The sequence below is a fragment of the Pseudorasbora parva genome, chromosome 2, assembly GCF_024679245.1.
Source record: "Pseudorasbora parva isolate DD20220531a chromosome 2, ASM2467924v1, whole genome shotgun sequence".
Taxonomy (NCBI): domain Eukaryota; kingdom Metazoa; phylum Chordata; class Actinopteri; order Cypriniformes; family Gobionidae; genus Pseudorasbora; species Pseudorasbora parva.
In genome coordinates, this window is record NC_090173.1 from 26,835,184 (window position 1) to 26,855,017 (window position 19,834).

A 19,834-nucleotide genomic window follows, 5' to 3' on the forward strand; every position below is an offset into this window, starting at 1 on the left:
AAGTTGTTTTCTCGTGATCACGAGTTTCATTCTGAAATACTGCACAGTACCCAGAGTCTACGGTTGCTGTAGCAACGAACACAACTTTCACGGTCATCTGATCAATGGATAATAAACCGTGCGCTGGATCTTTCAGCAAAATCTTTGCTTCACTTAATACACATTTTATTTGTGTAATTAACATGTTTAAATGATCAAAAGAGAAGGATCCTTCAGAAGGATGGCAGATTATTCTGTTCTATTCTAAAAATCGTTTAGTTTCGATTCAGCCCATTTTATTTTCCTCATTCGTTTGAAATAACATTACATAATGTGTTTGTTATTAGTATCCTTCCTTCTAGCCTTTATTCCATTAAAAAGCGGTGCAGTAGCCTACTCCATATTTCTAAAAACAAACAAACGTTTAATCCAGTTAATACAGTCTCGTACAAAATACAATCGTTTTAATTGCACATTATCACTGATTTGAATTAGGCTGCAATGCATCTTTACATGGGCTATACATCACATCTAGGCGATACATTGAGTGACACAATCTGGCAAACTAACGGTTATTTAGGCTGCTGATTAAAATGGCATTTTAATGCACAAAAAGGTGCAAATAGAATAGTGAAATCAAAATGAGTTTAACAGTAAGTTTAGTAACGCACCAAACGCTATTATAGCAAACTAATCACATTAGACCATTCAGTTATATTAATTGCCTAATGCACACAGTACTGCACAAATTATAGTGATCACGAAAGGTCTTCAACGCGTTCAATCTGGACCAGTACAACACAAGGTGGATAGGCTATACCGCACCCCATCAGTTAATTGGTTCTATACTGCCACCTCGTGGCGCAGTTGTGTAACTTAGAAAATATGAACTCGTGATCACGACAAAACAACTTTTGTTATCTCGAGATCACGAGTTATTTTCTCGTGATCACGAGAAAACAACTTTCGTTATCTTGAGATCACGAGAAAATTAACTCGTGATCACGACATAACAACACAGAAAAAAAATATTATCCATGGCCGTTCAGGGCTTCCGTACATAATAACATAAAAGGTCTAAATATTTAATTGATAATCTGATGTCATAATATATATCCGGGGCCGTATTCACAAAACATTTTATCTTAGCACTAAGAGTTCTTCTAAATGGCAGTAAAAGTTCTTAGTAAAGTGTTAAAACATATTCAGAAAGCTGCTGCCAGCAATTTTTACCAAGGAAAAGAGAAGTCTTAAGCTAAGAGTAAAGGCGGGGTTGATCTCGTTGCTATGGATGATGTCATCGCTTGCTAACTATAACCACTGTGATGGCTGTGATGTGATGTGATGCTGATACGGGACAGATCTCTGTCAGATTTAATTATAGAAATATTTTGTTGAACAAGGTTTCATGTTGCTATATTCAAATAAAATGTTTAAAATAAGAATGTTGCCATATTTAAAGAAAGATTTTAAAAAGTAGACTGTGTCACTAATTAAAGTAGTATATATTCATAAATACATTTAAGAGACTGACAATTATCTGAATATATCTCGAGAGATTGCAGAATTCAAGCGAAAATTGTTTTATAAACAAAGTGTGTGAGGAGCATGTTCAAACGGTCCATCTAATCAGCATGAGAGGAGTTATATACACACAGCCAAGAGCCGACTCACCTAGCGTTTGTTTCCTCCTCAGTTTTCTGCATCCCTCAGTATTGTATAATGTCTGTATAACGGATTTTGGCAACAGCCATTGGGATTGTTTGTGGTTTGGTCTTAGTGACTTAGGAGTCCTCTTGACTGCTCCTAGTGTTTCATGGATTTAGGTACTAGTTTTAGTGCTAAAATGCTTTGTGAAATACTCTTGGATCAAAAATGTAGGAGTCCTAAAATTAGTACTGACACACACATAATTTTTTGTAAGAGTTTCTCCTAAATCGGCAAGTTAGGAGATACTTTTAGCCTTAAGATGTTTTATGAATACGGCCCCAGAAATGTAAATCTAAAATGTATATAAAAAATCTTAAATTTGTTTTATATTTTATTTATTTTATTCATACTGTAATGAATTAAAAGGCAAGATATATACACTGAACAAAATAATAAATGCAAAACTTTTGTTTTTGCCCTCAAAGATCTCAAATACTTTTTCTATGTACACAAAAGGCCTATTTCTGTCAAAAGTTGTTCTCAAATCTGTCTAAACCTGTGTTAGTGAGCACTTCTCCTTTGCCGAGATAATCCATCCACCTCACAGGTGTGGCATATCAAGATGCTGATTAGACAGCATGATTATTGCACAGGTGTGCCTTCGGCTGGCCACAATAAAAGGCCACTCTAAAATGTGCAATTTTACTGTATTGTAAAAACCAGTCAGTATCTGGTGTGACCATCATTTGCCTCACACAGTGCAAAACACTCTCCTTTGCATAGAGTTGATCAGGTTGTTAATTGTGGCAACAATCATCATATTGTCTAATCAGCATCTTGATATGCCACACCTGTGAGGTGGATGGATTATCTCGGCAGAGGAGAAGTGCTCACTAACACAGATTTAGACTTAGATTTGAGAACAATATTTGAGAGAAATAGGCCTTTTGTGTACAAAGAAAAAGGGTTACGTTCAGCTCATGAAAAATTGGGGCAAAAAAGAGTTGCGTTTATAATTTTGTTCAGTGTACATTTCTTAATCCAAATATGTATTTATATAGTACCTGTGTTTTTAAACTGGAGCTGCGCTTATGAATAGACATCATAGCCTACGGCAGAATAACTGCAACATTCTGCTCTTTCTTGCTTGTTCATTTATAATGGGACTTTACTACAACAGATTAAATTCTGCAAAGATGTGAGAGTGTTTGATTGTATTACACACCCTCCCTGCTCTATCATACCCAGCTGTGTATTTGTTTTCTTTCATGGCACAATTCCATTTTGATATGAAGAACAGGCATCCTCATATATAATGTATGCAGGAATATGTCGTGTATGTACAGATATATGTGGTTTATGAGGACACAAATGTTTATGACTTAGGTATTACAAAGTTACAAAAAAAACCCACAAACGTTTTCTGTGATTGATAGGCTTAGTGTAGGGGGATAAACTATACAATTTGTACAGTATAAAAACCATTATGCCGTGAGCGTGTGTGTTTGAGCTTCTCTGGGGAGGGCATGTCTGATCTGGAAGTCTCACTTCCTGCTGAGACCTGACTTCCTGTTTCCTGTTTTTGGTTTCCTATAGATGATCCAGACGAGTCGTACACTGATCGAATCAGCCGATGGCGTGTACTCTAAACTTACACAAGCACAGCGAGCAGGTATCGTTGCATAAACACCCAGCACACACCTACAGTACTCATATTTTCAGTAAGATTAACAGTTCAAGTGCCATTATTATTTAAAGGGGTCATGAACTGCATCTTTTAAAATCATTTTATGATGTTTCCTGGGGTGCACTTATAATTTTAGAATGCTTTTTACATCAAAAATTGTCATAATTTAGAAATTAAAGGCATTTCTTCTCCCCTGACATCAGCCTCTGCTCTGAACGCTCTATTTTAAAGGGATAGTTCACCCAAAAATGAAAATTCTCTCATCATTTACTCACCCTCATTTTGTTCCAAACCTGTATGAGTTTCTTTCTTCTGCTAAACAAAAAAAGAAGATATTTTGTAGAAGGTTTGTAATAAGCAGTTAGAACAACCATTGACTACCATAGTAATATTTTCCTACTATGATAGTCAGTGGTTGTTCGATCTGCTTGGTTACAAACATTCTTCCTACTACTGCTGTGAGACTTGTAAGTGTCAACTGCTGTGATTGGCTAACGTTTTTCTATTTGAAATAATATGACTCTCTCTTTTAGTGCATTTTTACTATTACAGCTCTCATGGTTAACTAATCATGAAAAGTATTGCATTACAGTTAGATCTATGGCATTAAATTTAAATCTATGGCATGGCATTATATACAGACCGTGGCGTGAAAGGTTGCAGTGTTGATTGTAGCCGATCACACACATGTTGTGCGCTTAAAAGCAGTGGTTCTCGTCCTTGAAATTCAGTTTCTGTACACTATCGAATGCTACCAATGAAACTCTCACTGTTTCATTGGTAGCTCAAACTATTGCAAAGGGAGCTTTCTTTGATCACTTTCTTTATAGAATTTAATCACTGTTAAATACGATTATTTTCCTCCTACAAAGAGAAACAACACAAGTTGACGTTTAGTACCTGGTTTGATTTACTGACACACGGCCAAAGAACATCTGACTATACATGAATCATTACATTTCAGATCAGGCATTAGAATGAACAGTTACTTACATGCTCCATTACTGTTGAGCCCAGGCACTGCACACATTTTTGTAATCCTCAACATTTATTGCTAGGTAGGGCGATCTGGTTTAACACTAGGCTTTTGTTACATGCATGAATTAGTGTGCAGGGCTAAACAGGCAGTGATGAACAGGCGTTGATCTTCTTCTGAAGAGACGGTGCCTGCCTCCCTTTGACGTCATAGATCCCCAACTAGTTGTTTGCTGGGCCTGGTGTCTATAAAAGCTTTTCTTTTACTAACAAGGGTGTTTTCAGCTGTGAAACTTACAGGCTATTCTTATATTATCATGACCTTTTATGTACCAAAAACTCAAGGGAAAGTTGATTCCTCAATTAATCACCCCTTTAAATACAGTACAGTCATTAACAATGCATAATTGTTATTGTGAAGTAATGTTTTTGTCTGTTTATAGGAAGCATAAACTTTTGCACACACACAGATATTTTCTTGCACGGTTAATAATCAGTGTGCCCCTTGATAATCTATTTTCTAGTTGAAGTTAATTACTTTCCAGAGCACAGTTGAGAGCTATGTTTTCCATTTCTTGTGCATGTTTTTGAAAAAAAAAAAGTAATCATCTGACCTCGTGGACGAGTGTTGCTTAGCCTGGGGGCTTTTTTTTACCCACTTTTGGCATAAAATTCACATACCCAAAGACACAATTTTCTATTATTTGGAAGTGATGCTAGGGGGCTTGTGCCCTAAAGCTCACTACTGTGTTCACATAGATAAAGCCAATATTTGAGAGAAACATATGTTGAAAAACATAACTTTTTTTACTATAAATTAAGTGATACACCAACCCCTTTTCACACCAAAAAAAATCTAAATGTATCATAGTTTTAACAGTGTCTAATGTGATTATGGGCCTTTTTCACTGTAAAACCATTGCATTGTATGACCCATACAAATACAGTTTGTACGGTATAAAAACCATTGCGCATATGGAATGTTCTCACATTTCACAAAAACAAACGTGCGTGTGTGTTTATAGTCATTTTACAGCAGCTTTGAATGCAGCCTATCCAATCCGAATCTAAAGTCAGTTTTATAACATTCCGTCAGACCAGAACCCCTAGTTGGCTGTGTCACCATGTTAATGGAAAAGTCTGCTTTAGAGAGCAATAGAGTGTCAGTAAATAAACAAGGTTGGCGTGCTCTTGCACTGTCTCCTCGCCCACTCGTTCTCATCTAATGTTCTTCCCTCCATCTATCTCACGCCATTGGAGAGGTTGAATCATGCCTTTGCTAATGACCTCTTCTCTTCTCTTACGGGTTTTGGCTCAAAAATAAACATGTTTCTAGCACTCGCCGTCTCTCACATTCTGCCGTGCGGATCAGGACTTGTCCAGCTGAGTGTCACAGCTGCCGATCTGAACCTTAATTAGCAGCGTGAGGAGAGGGGGGCAGCTGTTTGAGAGAGATGAAGAGCTGTGGAAGGCCCTGATAGCCTTGTAAAGCTCCTCGCCGTCCTAATAAACACTTCGGTCCAACTCTGCTAATTAAAAGTGAGTTAAGTAATTGAGATGGAGAGGATTGAGAGCTAGGATAAGTATAACTGTCCATTCCTGCTTACGTCTTCAGATGATTATCGTGTCCCATGGTTAAGGCAAGGGTCTTCAACCCAGGGGTCCAGGCGGTCCGCCAAATAATATTTGGATTAAGTCAAATGCTAAGCACCCTCAAATGAAGCAAGAGCACAATCAGTAGATTCTGTTATAATATCATATTGTAGAAACAGATTTGGAAACACTTTATGTATTTATGTATTTGTGTTTGCAGTCTGAACGTCAAATGTTTCTGTTTACAGCGTGTTTTGGCAGTGCTCAGAAATGGAACCAATCGCAGACTCTTGAATGCTATGACCAGTCAAAGCTGTTTGATTTATGATTTTATGTTGATACTTCAAATGTTGCGGAAAAACTAGTTTTAAAACACTTTTTGTTGAGAAAAAATAAATGTGGTATCACATGACATAATTAGTCAACACATTCAATCTATTATATTCATATTTTTAAATGGTATACAAAATTATTTATTACTATTGGTAAGAATAAGACTTGTTACTACCTCTTAAACATCATTCATACTTATTTTTGTAATTTTTTTTGTTTGTTTTTAACAAATAATAGCTACAACTGCATCCGTTTCTGAATATTGCTTAATAATGAAGCAAATCAATATTTATAATGAAGTACAAAAGAAATTACGCTTGTTAATAAAAAATTTTTTTTTTGATTAAATAAAGTTTTGTTTTAAATGGATGAGGAAAATATAGCACTTTGAAAATCTTTTCATCTCATCCAAAATAAAATGCAGCATCTGTCAAAAACGAAGGAAGGCGTTTCCAAAACTGGCAAAAATTAATCAAATAAAAGATTTCATGGTCAGATACTGGCTACTTGACAAATGAAAATCTCAAACATGACACTTTTTGACAATTTATAAAAGAATTTTCTAAAAGAAATAGGGGGGAAAAAACACTAAATGAATTTTAGAATTGTTAAGACAGCATCAGTTAAGATATAGATCATTTTAAAAAGTTAAATATAGGCCTACACAAATAAAAGCTGCATATGTCTCTTAATGAGTTCTCGGCCACGTAACACCACTTGACTGAATGTTATGGACTCTGCAAAATTCTGCATACAGGACAAATGAGCTACCCTGTGTCCAAACCCATGAGTTTCAGTTACATTCAGTCCTGTCAGACAAGCGGTCCAACTACACTGTGATGTTTGATTTCCTAATATTTCCTAATTTAGGCTTAATATTTGTGTAAACAGTAAGCAGTAAACTGGTGAATTTCAATTGTCTCATTACTCTCTGCATTTTACAAATATTTGGGGTGCAAAAAATGGATTGAAACATGGCTATTGTATATTTGTTTCTGTTTTTTACATTGTCCGGTATGTTTGTGTTATATGCACACTGTTCGTTTGTTATCTCGTTTGTGTTACTTCTTTTTTTGTCTAGTACCGAGTTCTGAACCCTCGCGAATACTCTTATTATCAAGCAAACACACAATGTAAGGAATAGATTTATTATGCAGTGTAGACAACTTCATTGATTATAACAGAACTTTATTAGATCTCGATGACCTGAGTTGAGTGACGTCTTTTTAATGAATGAATGTGCAATGGAAATGACGTGCTAAGTTCTCATAAACTGCCAACATACTATCATAATCTGATTGCTTTGTTTGATACATTGGTATTGAGGGTCCCTGCTCCATGACTTAATCGCCTAAGGGGTCCTTGACCTGAAAAATAATGAAGACCCCTGGCTTAAGGCAAAAAATAAACTCACCACTTATCTGTATGTTAACATGCAGTTTAGTCAGACTAAAACAATACTATGCCTTTTGTCATTTAATTGTTTAAATTTTTATCAATTGTAAAAATGGTCTTAACATTCCCGTGAACTGCTCAGGCCCAACTATATGCAAAATGATTAATGCTAAATAAACCTAATGGAATAATTGATATTTTATGTGAACATCAAAAGTGTGATTTAACACATTAAACAAACACTGGGCTATATTTTGAGTATTAACCATAAACCCAGAGTTTATTATAATGTTAAGCCTTTTTATGCAATCTTTAAAAAAAAAAAATATGTTTCCTCCCCTTTTATAAGCACAAAAGCCTTTTTATTTTATTGTAGTGTTTATATTTTATTTCAGTTAAAATCAATTATGTTAATAATAGTTTTAGTTAACAATAACAACACTGATTCCAAACATCCGAAATTATTTTCAATTTTCACAATTTTCTCTTGAGTTTGCAATTAAAGCTACACTCTGATATTTTCCCCCATCTAGCGGTGTAAAGGTATATGACCATCCAGTGAATATTAGTTTCTGTTCCTCTCAATTCTGATTTCGTTTTAACTCCTACGGTGGCCGATTAAGTCCAAGATTAACATGGCGATCCCCCTCTTCACATTCGACACGGTGCCATTGAGTGTTAAAACGCGAAAGGCGAAGCTTGAATTTATGGGTATGTTCCTCTTTGGCTAATGTACTTTCAAGATGGAGGGGCAACATGGCGACCGGCATTCGAACCCCTCACCCGTATGTTTTTTTCAATGGCATATTATAAACTTACGAGAATACTTTATTGCTTGAAAGAAGTAAATATACATTCATGAACACATATATTTTTGAAAGAACTAAGTGATTTTAGCTAAGAATAAACTAAAAAAGTTACACAGTGTAGCTTTAAGATTGTTTTCCCCTGATGTCCATGATTCATCTGGGATATTGTGATACAACACATCAGATGGATGGATGGATAAAGGGATGGATAAAGGGATGGATGGATGGATGGATGGATGGATGGATGGATGGATGGATGGATGGATCTTTCAGGCCTAACTCTCACACTTAATGGAAATACATTAAGCATAATGTCTATACATAATGCATATGTCTATATGCATTTAAACACACACACATGCATTAATCTAACTATAACTGTATAAATGCATGCAGTTTAAGTTTCCTAATAATCTACTTGACATGTCAATATTCCCCTTGCAAGTACTTCATCATCTACGACTGCTGTGCAATACCACCCGTTACTAACACAATCTTTCTTTCACTTCATTACGATCGCTCAATCCTGTACTTTATCCTGTTACTTTAATCCTGTCCTTCATATCTTCCCTTAATCCTTTTCTTCATCCATCTCTTTTTCTCTTTCCCTTCACCGTGACACCTCCGACTCAAAGATTTCATCCCACACGCAAACATGTCACATCCAGTCGTCCAATCAGGAGGCTATACCTATTCTAAGAGGATCACCATGCATCACCATCGCCATAGCAACCACATTAAATGTAACAAGGCAACTTTGTCTGTCATTAAACACTCTGTCATCTGTATCAACTTCAAAGGCCCTCAGACACAAACACATGTAGCTGTCCTCTCATTCGGCGACAGCTCAGAAAGGTACCGGCAAATCTGTTGTCATTTGCAGCCCTATTACTCCTTCCATTTCACAAGCCCTTTCTCGCTCTTGAAAACGTGGCGCTGCAGATGAGCTCACTTGGATAACAATGTTGTACGAATACTGACATAGTGAGCAAATAAACTTGAGTGAGCATGGCTGTTCTCATTTACAGCTGTGGCCTCAGGGGACTTGTGTAAAATCATATGAATGCTGAGCAACTACATCCGCTTTACTTAAAAAGAGTGTTTATGACTAGCTAGCCTTGCAGTAGCAGCCTCTCTTGGCATAAATTCGGCTTTGGCTGTGGAGATGAGAGGAGCTGTTCTTGGAATGAATCCCAGCTGAGCAAAGTGGACGGTGGGCAGGTGTTAGGGAATGTTTTAACACCCTCAGGCTTATGCCCGGAGTGAGTGCCGCCTGAACTTGCTCTCAGACATTTCTCTTAGTCGTGTGCACTAGCTAATGCAGCCGAGAGCCCACATCATATCTAGGGTTTCATTCAGTATGTCACAAGTGGATGTTCTGAATGTTGTGAAACGTTTGTGCCTCGGCAGGAGTTCAAGGCCAGGCTCGCGGATCTTTCCCAAATCCGTCCCCCTCTCTCTCCCACTTATCTTCCTGTTTACGCTATACTCTCACAGAAGGGAAAACTGCTCAAATAAATCTTAAAGACTAATATGAAGTCACAACATGTAAACTGGAAAATGATCGTGACAGAATTTACCAACAAAAAGTACCAATGTAAATACCAGTAGTCATTTAATTCCATTGTTTATATCAAAGCAACTTGGTGATGACATCTGATACCATCATGTGCTGCCATAGCAGATCTCCGTAAGGGAAAATTGTCTTTTGTTTACTAGGAAGAAAACATTTTTGTTGATGTGTCGTCTGATATAAACTGTTCTACTTCAGAGAACACTTTTTATTAGACAGATTGTGTCAACATAAGCAGCGTTTCTTCATCTGCCTTCAGATTGGCTTACCTTCTAACACTGAGATGCTGCTAACAAACGTTTCTGAATCACCAGTCGGCCTTTCATCAGTTTTGTTGTATGAAGGAGCAGATACTTTTTTTCACATACTGCATTTGCATTTTAGTACATCCATCTGTCCATTCATCCATCCATCCATCCATCCATCCATCCATCCATCCATCCATCCATCCATCCATCCATCCATCCATTCGTCACAGTGCTGTGTTTGTGTTGTCCTGTCTCTGTGGCTGTGGCTGTTTCTGCTATGAATGATATATTGAGTGAGTCACGACTGCGATTCTGTTGCCCTGTGGCAGCATGTCAGAAATAAAAACAGCTTCTAACAATAACAACACGCCCATGTTACTCTGTGATGTCTTCGCCCATATGTTTACAAAGCATATTCTTGAGATTCACATTATGCTGGCTAGGAATTATTGGCTGTGTCTTTCATCCTATAAAAAAATGTTGCTTTATTGTACTTTCAGGATTGGACTTTCATGAGGATCTGCATCGAATTGGGGCGAGAGAAGGACTGAAAGGGAGGAAATTACAGAAGGCCATGGAGAGTTACGCTTGGAACATCACTGTGCTGAAGGTTTGTATATTATGGACTGGGAGATGTATATACCAGGATGTCCTCTTCTTTATCTTATTTAGATCATGGTATAGGATTTTTGTACAGGGGATAATCATTAAATGGTTACTAATAGCTTTGCTTTCAGTGCTGCTACTCAAAGTGTTTCCTGGCAGGCAGCTCAACCACAACCAATCAGATTTCATGCTAGTCGAGACCTCAATTAAATAGCTTTTGTCCTGTCCTGTCATTGTGTACTTTACAATGTAGATGATCTTTAAACCTGCACTCTAAAGCAACGTAATGAGATATGATCATTTATAATATTAATATGTGTGTAAATGATGAAAGACATGAAAATTAAAGTGTATAGTCCAATTATATCAATGTTTTATATTATTGCTCATACAAAGGTTTTGCCAAATATAGTATTGATTGTCCTTAAAGTGCCCCAATATGGTTTTTCGAATATTCACTTTCACGCGTAGTGTATAAAATCACTGTTTGTGAATGTAAACATTCTGCAAAATTGCACGATAAAAAAGTTATTGTCTCCAAAAAGAAAGAATCCACTCTGAATAGCCAATACGGAGTCGTTGGTAACACTTTGCAATAAGGATTCATTAGTTTATGTATTAACTAACATGAACTATGAGCAGTTCATTTGTTGCTGTATTTGTTCATCTTTGTTAAAGGCACAATATGTAATGTTTCAGCATTAAAAATATAAAAGATCACTATATCTATGTTATATATTTTTTAAAGTTGTGTGTTTACATTATCCCGACAGTTCCAATTAACTTCTAAATCCAGAGAAATTAATATTTTAATTCGAAGACACGGACCGTGTCTTTATTTCCGTTATGTCGCCCGTCTTTCACGTCATATCCACGTTTGCGTCTTGCTTCCTGCGGAACTCGGCGGAACCGCCAAACTCAAAGAGGAACACTGACAGTATAAGGGGAACACCCGTATAAAAAAGTCTGTATGATAATGGATCATGACTACTCTTTGCCTGTACGTTTTGCCAGCTCAACAAAGCGCAAACGTACGGGTGAAAAAAAATGACCCGAGAAGATTTTGGGACAGTAGAAGAAGCAAGAGACGTGTAAACCTTGGAGAAGCCTTTGAAAGATGGCGAAATCTTCGTGACAAGCTCGGACTGCAGAGAGATGCTGATCTCGCTTTCGTTTTAATAAACAGGTAATTTAAGTAACCATTCAGCTAACATAATAATCATATAATCATAACATGCTGTATGTTTGCATATTGCATAGCGATCTTGACCACATTGAGACGCGTTTAGCTGAATACGTATACATTTTGTATTGCATCGGCTTTTCAAACAGGCGGATTCTGTGTTTTTGGAGACTGAAACTGAGACTTTTTAAAACTGATTCAAAAGTATATTTATATCCGTATATTTAGTGACACGATGATGTCATGTGTAAAACGCAGATGGACTAGCTATTATTGGTTTTATATGTAGCTGGAGAAAGTAACGTTAGCAGGTAATATGCCACTATCTTGGTCAATTAATATAAGGTGACCGTCACTTTTATCATATGTTAATACTAGCTACATATAATATTGATTTAATAATGATCTACTTATTCATATATCTCTGAGTTCCAAAATAAATGTTTATTAGAATGATTGATGAACGTGGGGAGCGACACAGCGCGTGTTCCAATAAACAACGTATTGCTGGTCCTGGTTCTCTCATTTACTATGTTTTATGTTGGTAATGATAAACTAAATTGAAATGTATTTCCTTATTGAAGAGTTGATATACAGAATGTTCGACAATCGCGGATGCCATGTCAACATATCTATAATTTGAGTAACTCAAATTATGATGCGCGGTTAATATGTCAACATAGCCTACCAACTTATAGGTGTGTTGACATAGCGACCGCCCGCACAACATTCTGTCTCACACATTAGCTAACGCTACTGATAAGTTTGTTAAGTAACAGTAGCTCGCTGCTATTTCATTAGATTGACATTATATAAAGTGAAAAGCCGTAACTAAACTTAACAATAATAGAGATGTAATATAACAATTACCTTGTCAGTGAACATGTTTTCTGCTGGAGATGCCAGATTCGCTGGTTGACAGTGACAATGACAACAACTCCCATGAGCCCACGCACTTTCCCGACGTCATCAAAGTACGTCTGTTGTTATTATTTTGAATGAGTGACCCCTAGTGGCCAAAAGTTGCATACTGCACGTTTAACAGGAGTTAATACAGCTGTTAGTTCCCAGTGCATCAACTAATATTAACTTTAATTTTAATAATGTAATAGTAAATGTTGAAATGAACATTAAAATAGATAAATAGATGCTTTATAAGTACATTTCATTATTAGTTAATGTTAACTAAAGATATATATATATATATATATATATATATATATATATATATATATATATATATATACATATATATATATATACATAGGCCTCCATGGATCAGACTTGTTTGTTCAGCACATCCCACAGATGCTCGATTGGATTGCAATCTGGGGAATTTGGAGGCCAAGTCAACACCTCAAACTCATTGTTGTGCTCCTCAAACCATTCTTGAACCATTTTTGCTTTGTGGAAGGAGCATTATCCTGCTGAAAGAGGCCACAGCAACCAGGGAAAAAGGTTTTCCGTTTAAAGGGTGTGCGTGGTCTGCAACAAAGTAGGTGGTATGTGTCAAAGTAGCATCCACATGGATGGTAGGACCCAAGGTTTGACCCAAGAAGAACATTACCCAAAGAATCACACTGCCTCCGTCAGCTTTCGTTCTTTAGTGCATCTTGGTGCCATGTGTTCCCCAGGTAAGCAACACACACGCACACGGCCATTCAACTTGATGTCAAAGAAAATGTGATTCATCAGACCAGGCCACCTTCTTCCAGTGTTCTGTGGTCCAGTTCTGATTTTTTTGGTGGTGGACAGGGGTCAGCATGGGGACCCTGACTGGTCTGCGCCTATGCAGCCCCATAGGCAACAAACTGTGATGCACTGTGTTTTCTGACACTTTTCTATCAGAACCAGCAGTAACTTCTTGAGCAATTTGAGCTACAGTAGCTCGTCTATTTAAACGGATCACACGGGACCAGCCTTCTCTCCCATGTGCATCAATGAGCCTTGGGAAGGGAAAAACATCCAGTATGCGGCAGTCCTGTGGGCGAAAATGCCTTGTTGATGTTAGAGGTCAGAGGAGAATGGACTGACTGATTCAAGCTGATAGAAGAGCAAATGTGACTGATATAACCACTTGTTACAACCGAGGTATGCAGCAAAGCATTTGTGAAGCCACAACACGCACAACCTTGAGGCGGATTGGCTACAACAGAAGAAGACCCCACCGGATACCACTCATCTCCACTACAAATAGGAAAAAGAGGCTACAATTTGCACAAGCTCACCACAATTGGACAGTTAAAGAATGGAAAATGTTGCCTGGTCTGATGAGTCTCGATTTCTGTTGAGACATTCAGATATTAGAGTCAGAAGTTGTGAAAGGGGGTCAAACACAGTATTAGTATGGTGTCCCTAATAATCGTTTAGCTGAGTGTATATATTAGATTTATTTTTTAAGAATCATGTGACACTGAAAACTGGAGTAATGATGCTGACAATTCATCTGTGCCAAAAGAATAAATTACAATAGAAAAAAATCATTTGTTAGTATTACGATATTAGTATTTTTACTATATTTCTAAACAAATATGTTTTTGAACATTAGATGACTGCAAATGGATTGAGATATACATCTCTAAACACCAGTCAGCTACCATACAGTAGGAAGAAAGAGAATTAAGTACGGCCTTAAGGGCCCTTCCAGTCTTGCCCATTAACCCACCAAAACTGTGATAGCTGAGTTGTGCACTTTGTTAACAGCATCATCAGATTATTATCTGTAGTATTGACAACATGCTAAACCTTTATAAAGGGAAAATATCCTCTTCTCCCCCCTTCTTTGCCTCCTTCTCTCCGTTTAATCACTCTTGCTCTCTTTATCTCTCTGCAGATGTGTTGATATATTTATGGTGCCCAGGATAAGATAAGCTTTGCTAAAGTGCCATGTTTTCTAACAGATTAATTGTGTCCATACTTATGTAAACAGATAAACCGGACACAGTGAAAGAACAAAGATTAGATGTTACCTTTAGTGCGCAATAGTGTTAATGAAAGTGTCAAATTGCGGAACAATACAGATGGGTCTCTGGTATTGTTGTGAATTTAATTGCACTGTCAGTAGCAATTTGTTCTTGTTGAAATCTCTAGATTTTTAAATATTTGTGTAGTATATTTAATATATATTTTTTGTATTTAATATAAGTATGGGGAGCTTTTTTGGTCAAATTAGGTTTGTGTGCCATTGCAAAACAGTATGTAGCACATGGGTGTGGGGCAGATTTTTGTCTTAAGCCTTTAATTTAATTAGATGACTAAAGACTAAAGAGGCCTTAAAGGGATTGAATTGTGGGTTTCTGACATAAACCTTCCTATTTGTGTGTCGTTGTGTGCATTAGCTGATTTATTTACTTCTGTTCCACATTCACATGGCTGAATGCAGTAAGCCAAACCTGAAATGTATTAATGTCCCTGCATTAGATCAGTGTTTCTTAAACCCTACTTAAAGTACAAAGACAAATATATTTGTTCATTGACTCTTTTGGATAAAAGCATCTTAATGTAAATGTAAAATCCATTTATACTGAGTGAAAAAATATTAAGTGTGATAATAAAAATGTTTGCAAAATAAATAATTTAAATAATGGGATTTTATATTGTCCTGCACAACAGCAATTATTAAACTGGCTTTTTTATACTGTTGTCTGAGGTCAACTTATGACATTCACATGGTTTTTACATTCAAAAACATCATAATGTGTATGTAATAGGCTATTTTCTATCCTGGTTTTGAGACTTGCTCTTGAAACACTCGTTTTTATAAGCATTGAAGACTTGGAAGGATAGCCCACTACTATGATTGGATAACAGTTTTGCATAATCTAATGAGCTTTGACTCCCGCGTCAGTATATGTGAGGATTTTTTTTTTAAACTTCCAATGTGGAAAAGCGGCAACCAGAATGATTCGGCCACAAGGCTCGCAAAATATCTTTATCAAACAAACACAATGATGCATCTCTTATCTACCCTCAATTCATTTTAATGATATTTTTTATTACTTTTATTACTTCATCATGATGGATATAACCACAAACCGCGCATCACAAACACACACACACACACACACACACACACACACACACACGCACACACACACAAAGCCAAGTATGTGCATCAGCAAAACTTCACTGCAGACAAATCAGCATGATCAAACTTCTGCAATTGTATTTTTCCTTCAAATAACAAGTCAAGAGAGTGTCCATCAACAAAGGAGCATCATTGCACTATTTAAGCTGGTCGGGCAGGCCGGTGATACACATCCAGTAGCCCGACTGGAAAACACATTAGCCCCGGGATGTCGGGCTAGCGATTTTTCGAGCCCTGGCCTATACATTGCAGGACAATGAACCAACAACATTAAAATACAAAAGATACTCCAGCCTGTGACTGCATGGTAAGGTATTGTAGTCAGACATGTACACAATCAGTAGATATCTAACAAATAATTGTTTTGCTCGCATAAGTGTGTCGCACCATTCCTTTAAGATCCAATATAGAAGGCATAGCATTGTTTTTTTGTTGTTGTTTTTTTCTCATTCTGTCTGCAAATCCAGTCTTGTTTACGAAAGAATCTGCAGTGAAGTGAAGCAAACTAACATGCAATGTCCAGTTTGTTATTTTGTAATCTTTAATGGCATGTTTATTGCTTGGCAGCCCGATCAGGTTTAGGCCTATGTTATTTACTTTTACATGTCATGCGTGAATCAGTGGGCGGGGCAGCAGAATTAGGCGTTCTTCTTCTGTTGTGGAAGCAGCGTTTTGCTGCTCTATGATGTCACAGAGAGCTGTCAATAAAAGCTTTTATCTGACTAACAAATATATTTTCAGCTCCAGAACTTACGGGATATTCTTATATTACGATGATCTTTTATATATCAAAAGCTCAAGGGAAAGTTGATTTCTCAACTCATCACCCCTTTAAAATAGTAGTAATCAGTACATTAATATTATTGCATTAAACATTTAATAAATATTTTGTTTTAACATTTTAACTTTTATATATATAAATTATACTATGTATAAAATGTAAATGTATAAAAACTTAATTTAACTTGTGGGATTTAAATTTAAAATGTTAACTTAATAAATTCTCTCACATTTTGTACAGAACCCTTGCACTTTTTTTCTATGTCCCCCAGTTTGACAATCACTGAAATACACAACAAAATGTCAAACCCAATTTGCATTTATTGCCAAGTAAGAAAGAAAGGGTACTTATTTTCAAGGTTTTAATTTTTTTAAATTATAGCTTTTATGAAAATGACTAAAATAAATAACTATAATCATGAATTTAAAATACTTGTGTACTTTTAGCGTCGCCGTGCTCATAAACCACAAATGTTATGTTTGATTTGACCTTGTGACACATTTGGATGAGTTAGATAAGTCCTGACTCCAGAAATTGACATAAAACTATCACCCAGTACATAGAAGCGTTTCTTCCAGACTTTATAAAGTATGTACCACCTTGTCTTGCTGCAGTGCTCTTAGCCTGTCTTCTCCTCACAGCCTAAGAGTCTATATGCGTCACGCCCATATGCATAATTCATCCGTTTTAAAATATATCACTTATTTATGGCAAAAGACTCCTCTATCCAGGTCAAGGAGCTCTAGTCTAGGCACCCATGCAGGTGTCCTCGGAGGACCTATATTGGAGCACATGCAGGAAAAGCATCTCACCTGTCCTGTCTGTTTCACAACATGGCGCATAAAAGAGTGTCGCTGCAGTCTGAATGAATAAAAATGCAGCTGATGTTGCAGTGCTCTATTGGGAGTTGTCATCACGTTGAGTAAAGTTAATTCTGTTTTACTCTGGTCCTCCAATAGGAACTCTAGGTGACCTCATGATGTAGTTATCAAGTGTCCTGAAAGCTCTTTATCGGCTGCTTCATGTTTGAATCATAAATAATAACTTGGATTACATCTGGATTTTGACTGCTGAAATAGACAAATCAGCTTCACTTTATCATATCTAATAATGTATTATCCATTACTGTATTATTGTTTTGTCCAAGGCTCAGATTTATAACAATCAAAAAATAAGGATGGCAAGAGTCCTTGTGAGAGAGATAGAAATCTAATTTATGTGTGGTTGTGCATGTTTTGCAGTTGAAGGTTTGCGGTTTGGTAATATGTCCTTGTATATTAGCATTTATGTATTAGGTCCCTTCAAGATGTCTTCTCACATACATACAAACGCTTATAAATTCCCTGGCACACTGATTTAAAGGACACACACAGGATGAGGAGACAAAATGTCCTGATCCTCATACCCCTCCCTTTCCTGTCCCATCTTCTTACAATGTCTATGTCCCCTTCGTCCAGTCCCCTCTGGTACATTTCCAGAAAGAGACGAAGGAAAGAGCATTGATTTACAGAGGTTATTGGGAATATTCTGTGCTCTGTTGTGAATGCAGTGCCAATGACTTTGTGCTCTATCACCTTGTGCTAGACTGACCCCTGCAGGCTGAATCCCTTCAGTGCATATAGGGATTATCATTTTTTATATATTAAACTTTTAACTTAAATTCTCACATTTTGTTTTGGCATAATTTTTTCATGACTTTTTAAGGAAACCAGTGAACTTATGACCCCTGTGTATAAGTTCACTGGTTTCCTTAAAAAGTCAAAATCATCAAAATGCAGAACAGTTGCATTTGTAACATATTGGTGAATTGGTTTTACTTGCAATAATAAGCATGCTATGTAAAGCATCATTTTATCATTTAATTCGTTTATACATTTATTTTGATCACATTTTTACTAACATTTTTAAAAAATAAATTGTAAAATTGTGTGTGTCACTGAACGATGAGGTGCTGGTTAGCAGGCACGGTGAATATGATAAACTCAAACAGTCTTCATTTACAAACTAAAGTAGGAGACGAAAACCAACAAATGAACAGAGAACAAAGAGGAACTTAAATAAATGTCCATGACAATAGATTAGTGGCGGGAAACTAGAAAAAAAGGAAACGGGTAACTGAAGAGAAACAAAGTCCATGGTCCACAAAAGTGTGTGTGTGTGTTCCTTGTTTGGTAATACTTGTGAGAACACAAATGTGTGTGTGTGTGTGTGTGTGTGTGTGTGTGTGTGTTCCTTGTTTGGTAATACTTGTGAGGACACAAATGTCCTCACTTATATAGTAAAACATGAAAATGACCCACTAGTGAGGACATTGGACTGGTCCTCACTAGTTAAAAAGGCTTATAAATCAGCCAAAACGTGTTTTTATATAAATCTATTGATCTACACGTTTCAGTGATGGGTAGGTTTACGGATAGGGGTTGGGTTAGGGGATAGAAAATACCATTGACCTGATATAAAATCAATGGAAGTCTATGCAATGTCCTCACTAATATAGTGAAACAAACCTGTGTGTGTGTGTGTGTGTGTGTGTGTGGGTGGGCATGTTTTTGTGACGTATGTGGACACAAATGTGTATAATGACATGGGTATGACATTACAAGGAGAGGGTGAAATATGAGGACATTGGCCATGTCCCCACTTTTCAAAATGCTGATAAATCCTACAAGATGAGTTATTTGAGAAAGTAAAAATGCAGAATGTGTCCTGTGATGTGTAGGTTTAGGGGCATGGGGCAGTGTACACACAGAAAAATAGGGTGTCAAAATTGTACCTTTAGCTTGTCGCTGGGGCAGTACCCTTAAAAGGACATCTTTGTACCTGTTTTACTCCTAAAAGGTGCATATTAGTACCTTTGAGTTCAAATGCGTGCCTTAAGGTACTACTATGAACCTTTTTGTGGTAAAAATGGTACAACGTTGTTCTTTTAAGGGTA

The 19,834-nt window shown here is 36.8% G+C and overlaps 1 protein-coding gene across 2 annotated transcripts in view; it reads left to right on the forward strand.

Annotated features, from left to right (window-relative positions):
• Positions 1 to 19,834, forward strand: part of plcl5 (phospholipase C like 5) — a 94,897-nt gene that overhangs the window by 73,391 nt on the left and 1,672 nt on the right. For both annotated transcript variants that reach the window (XM_067413986.1, XM_067413995.1), the window contains exons 4-5: positions 3,226 to 3,301; positions 10,743 to 10,852. In XM_067413986.1, the coding sequence (XP_067270087.1) occupies positions 3,226 to 3,301; positions 10,743 to 10,852 (186 nt within the window). The remainder of the gene's footprint in view (positions 1 to 3,225; positions 3,302 to 10,742; positions 10,853 to 19,834) is intronic.